General features: G+C 32.0%; 1 protein-coding gene across 1 annotated transcript; it reads left to right on the forward strand.

The window, feature by feature from the left end:
- The first annotated feature begins 952 nt into the window (after positions 1-952).
- LOC100781433 (uncharacterized) lies at positions 953-2,097 on the forward strand. Its single transcript, XM_006573282.4, has one exon. The coding sequence runs from the start codon at positions 1,412-1,414 to the stop codon at positions 1,805-1,807; it is 396 nt and encodes a 131-aa protein (XP_006573345.1). The 5' UTR covers positions 953-1,411; the 3' UTR covers positions 1,808-2,097.
- Positions 2,098-3,221: the final 1,124 nt, after the last annotated feature.

The following is a 3,221-nucleotide window of genomic DNA, read 5'->3' on the forward strand; positions in this document are numbered from 1 at the left end:
AATTATTATGAAACGTTGGAAGTAACGATTAATTATACATTAAATAAAATAAAGACCTAGCAGATATGACTTGGAGGCCATATACCGGCCACTTTTTTTGTCTTGTGAATGTCCCAACCAGAGAATAGAAAAACGATGAATAACCAATTCCCTGTTTTTTACGCCTGCTCCATGGTCAAACTCAAATATATTCCCTCTCCCCTCTTTCTCTCACCGCACATAATATTGGGGCCCGTATATCTAGATTTTCAGATTTCAGATACAGAACAAAAGCAAGTAGACCCTGCGATATATACATCCTCAAAAGTAACGCTGATTAGAAGAGTATCCATCGGTTCCCTCTTCTCTATATCCATTGCCACTCTTTTTAACCTCCCCAACAGTTTCTTTCTTGTCTCTCCCTTCATTCTTCGTTTCTTTACTACTTTTTCTTTTGACCAAAACCCCCTTTTCTCTTCTTGATCTCAGAGAAAAGGACACACTCAGTATTTCTTTTTTACCTTTTATTCACAATAATATTTGTAGAAAGTATGCATCGTCAAAGTTTATGAATAATTTTTATAAAAAATTTATCTGATAATCTTTAATTAATTTGATATCTTCTCTTGTTTATTTCCTTTTCATCACAAAATTTGATTGAATCTGAAATATATATTACTTAAAATATTTGAATTTAATATCACTGAAACTAAAAATATATTGATCATTCAATATTTTTCTATTCTTATTTGCACCATATATAGTTTTATATATTTAGTAAATCCAAGATATTTTAGACCTAAAGCCATTTACTAATATCTCAAAATATTAAAATTTATTTAAAGAATTTATCTCATCCAACTTATGTGAACTATAGAATACTTAACCAACATAGATATCTACTAACAATACCACACAATTCACATCATATAGTTCATGGTTATCCTAAAAAACACAACAGCCAGAGATAGCATAATAATTGTACTCGCTACCATCCACAATAAATGTGGCAATGTGTTAGATTCCCTAATAGGCCCATGTGTCATGTGTGCATGTCTCATGCACGTATATCACATATGAATGATTTCAGATGCACTTAACCCTCTGGTATAAGATTGCTTGTTCTCAAGGTCATCAAGTTGAAGCTATGAGTTTGAAACATCCCTATCTATGTCTTTAATTATATGTTCCTGAAACATCACTCTCTAGTCTTTAACTTTGAACCTAGCTAGCTACTATCCCTCTGTTTCCTTAAATTAGTTTATCTATATATACACACTCCTGTGACAACCTATAGTGTCTTACTGTCTAATATTGTCGCCTTTTACTGCTATTCCTCTCTGTCTCCTTTCTGTTTTTCTGTCTTACATAACAAATAGATACAAACATTGAAACTGTTGATTTTTTTGCATTTTATTATATATTGTATCTCATGATGTTGAGAACAACTGAAAAGGTGTGCTATACTCCTGATTTTAACGAGAAACCAATCATGTTTCTCAACCAAACAACTGTTGGTGTTGGTGGTGGTGGTGGAAACAAGAAGAGGGTCACAGGAACTTGGACTTTCAGATTTCAAAAAGACCCTAAATTTTCACCTGTTAGATTCTTGCAGCAACTAGGAGCAAAAGTGGCAAGTGCTATAAGAGTTGTTTCCATGAGAAGGAGGTCCTCTAGGAAGGTTTCTTCATCCTCTTTGGTCAGAACACGTTCGGTGTCAGACCCCACTGATTCACATCGTGCCAAAGCTGTGGAGGATTGCATTGAGTTCTTACATTCTTCTTCATCTAGGGAGAGACCCAGTTCAGTTTCTGAAAGTTCTCTCTAGGGATATCGATGCTTGAGATTTCTACTTGCAAGATATGTATATTAGAGAAAAATGGTATGCTTTAGTGGTTTCCATTGACATGTTCATTAGTAGGAAATAGAAGTTAATCATTTGTACAGTGTCACTTTGGTAATGGAGTTTGAGTAGAGATTGAGATTCTCATATATAAGCATTGGTTTAAATTATGGTTTGAAACGTGAACCTTGATCGTTGATTCATAAGAATACATCGTATGTAGTTCTACTTTGTCATGCTCCTGATATGATTATCAGTTTTCATTTATTTTCTCACCATCATTACCCGAAATTGATTATGACCAACTGTCCTTTCTTTAATTACGTTGTTGTCAATATTGATGAAGATAACAAATGTATGATTCTCTTAGATTTGAAAAAAAAAATCATTTTGTTCATAAAAAAGTGATAGAACAGAGAAACACTAAATATTACTGGACAAGACGTCATGGTAATTTGGTATGTCAAGACTACTAGAAGTGATTCAAAGATTGCTGATTCAAATTACAAAAAATTGTACCTTATTACAATTACTCAACTAGTTCTTAAAAAAATTCCTAGAAAAGGATTGCTCACTGGGTGAGAAAATTAAAATGGACATATATATATATATATATATATATATATATATATATATATATATATATATATTTCAAGATAACTATTAGTCTGTGAATAACACAGACATTTAAATTAAATTTTAAATGAGTCTTGTACCTTAAAGAAAGAGAGATAGTGCGTACATGTTTGGAAACACATTTGAAACATGCATGTTTGGACCATGTTGAAGTGAGATTTCTCGAATTCTAGGCGCAAACATAAAAAAAAAGTTACGTGAGTGATGAACTGGGTTCAACGTTAGTTTAGTTAGACGCAATTGTAATCCAAACAATCTGAAAGCATAAAGTCTTAACCGTTTAACCTACCTATATAACCTGATTACGGATGTCCAAAATAACTTTAAGATGTCGGTGGTTAACAAAAGCTATTCAAATAGAACATAATATTAATTTCTTCTTAACCTAAGAAAAAATCATCGGACTATGCGATAGCATATGTTTATACATCTGTAATTTATTGAAAGGAAATCAAAACATAAATCATTTTCAAATATCTGAATTGCTCACTTTCTTTTCGCCTAAGAAATATTTGTTTTGGTATAAAGTTATCTTTTACATTGTGAACAAAGGAATACAAGCATTATTCTTATGCTACTGACGCAATTTTAAGCTAAAGATAGTTGTTAGGCATTTTTTTTCAAAGTACAGTCATTGTATGATTTGAAATCTTGAGATAACGATAAAATTCGCCAATTTTGCAGTTTATCTTTACCGTTTTTAACAGTCATTGAATCAGAGTTACAAGCTTTTAAATTAGGCAAACGGACAAAAAGATACTTG

This window comes from Glycine max, chromosome 1, assembly GCF_000004515.6.
Source record: "Glycine max cultivar Williams 82 chromosome 1, Glycine_max_v4.0, whole genome shotgun sequence".
NCBI lineage: Eukaryota > Viridiplantae > Streptophyta > Magnoliopsida > Fabales > Fabaceae > Glycine > Glycine max.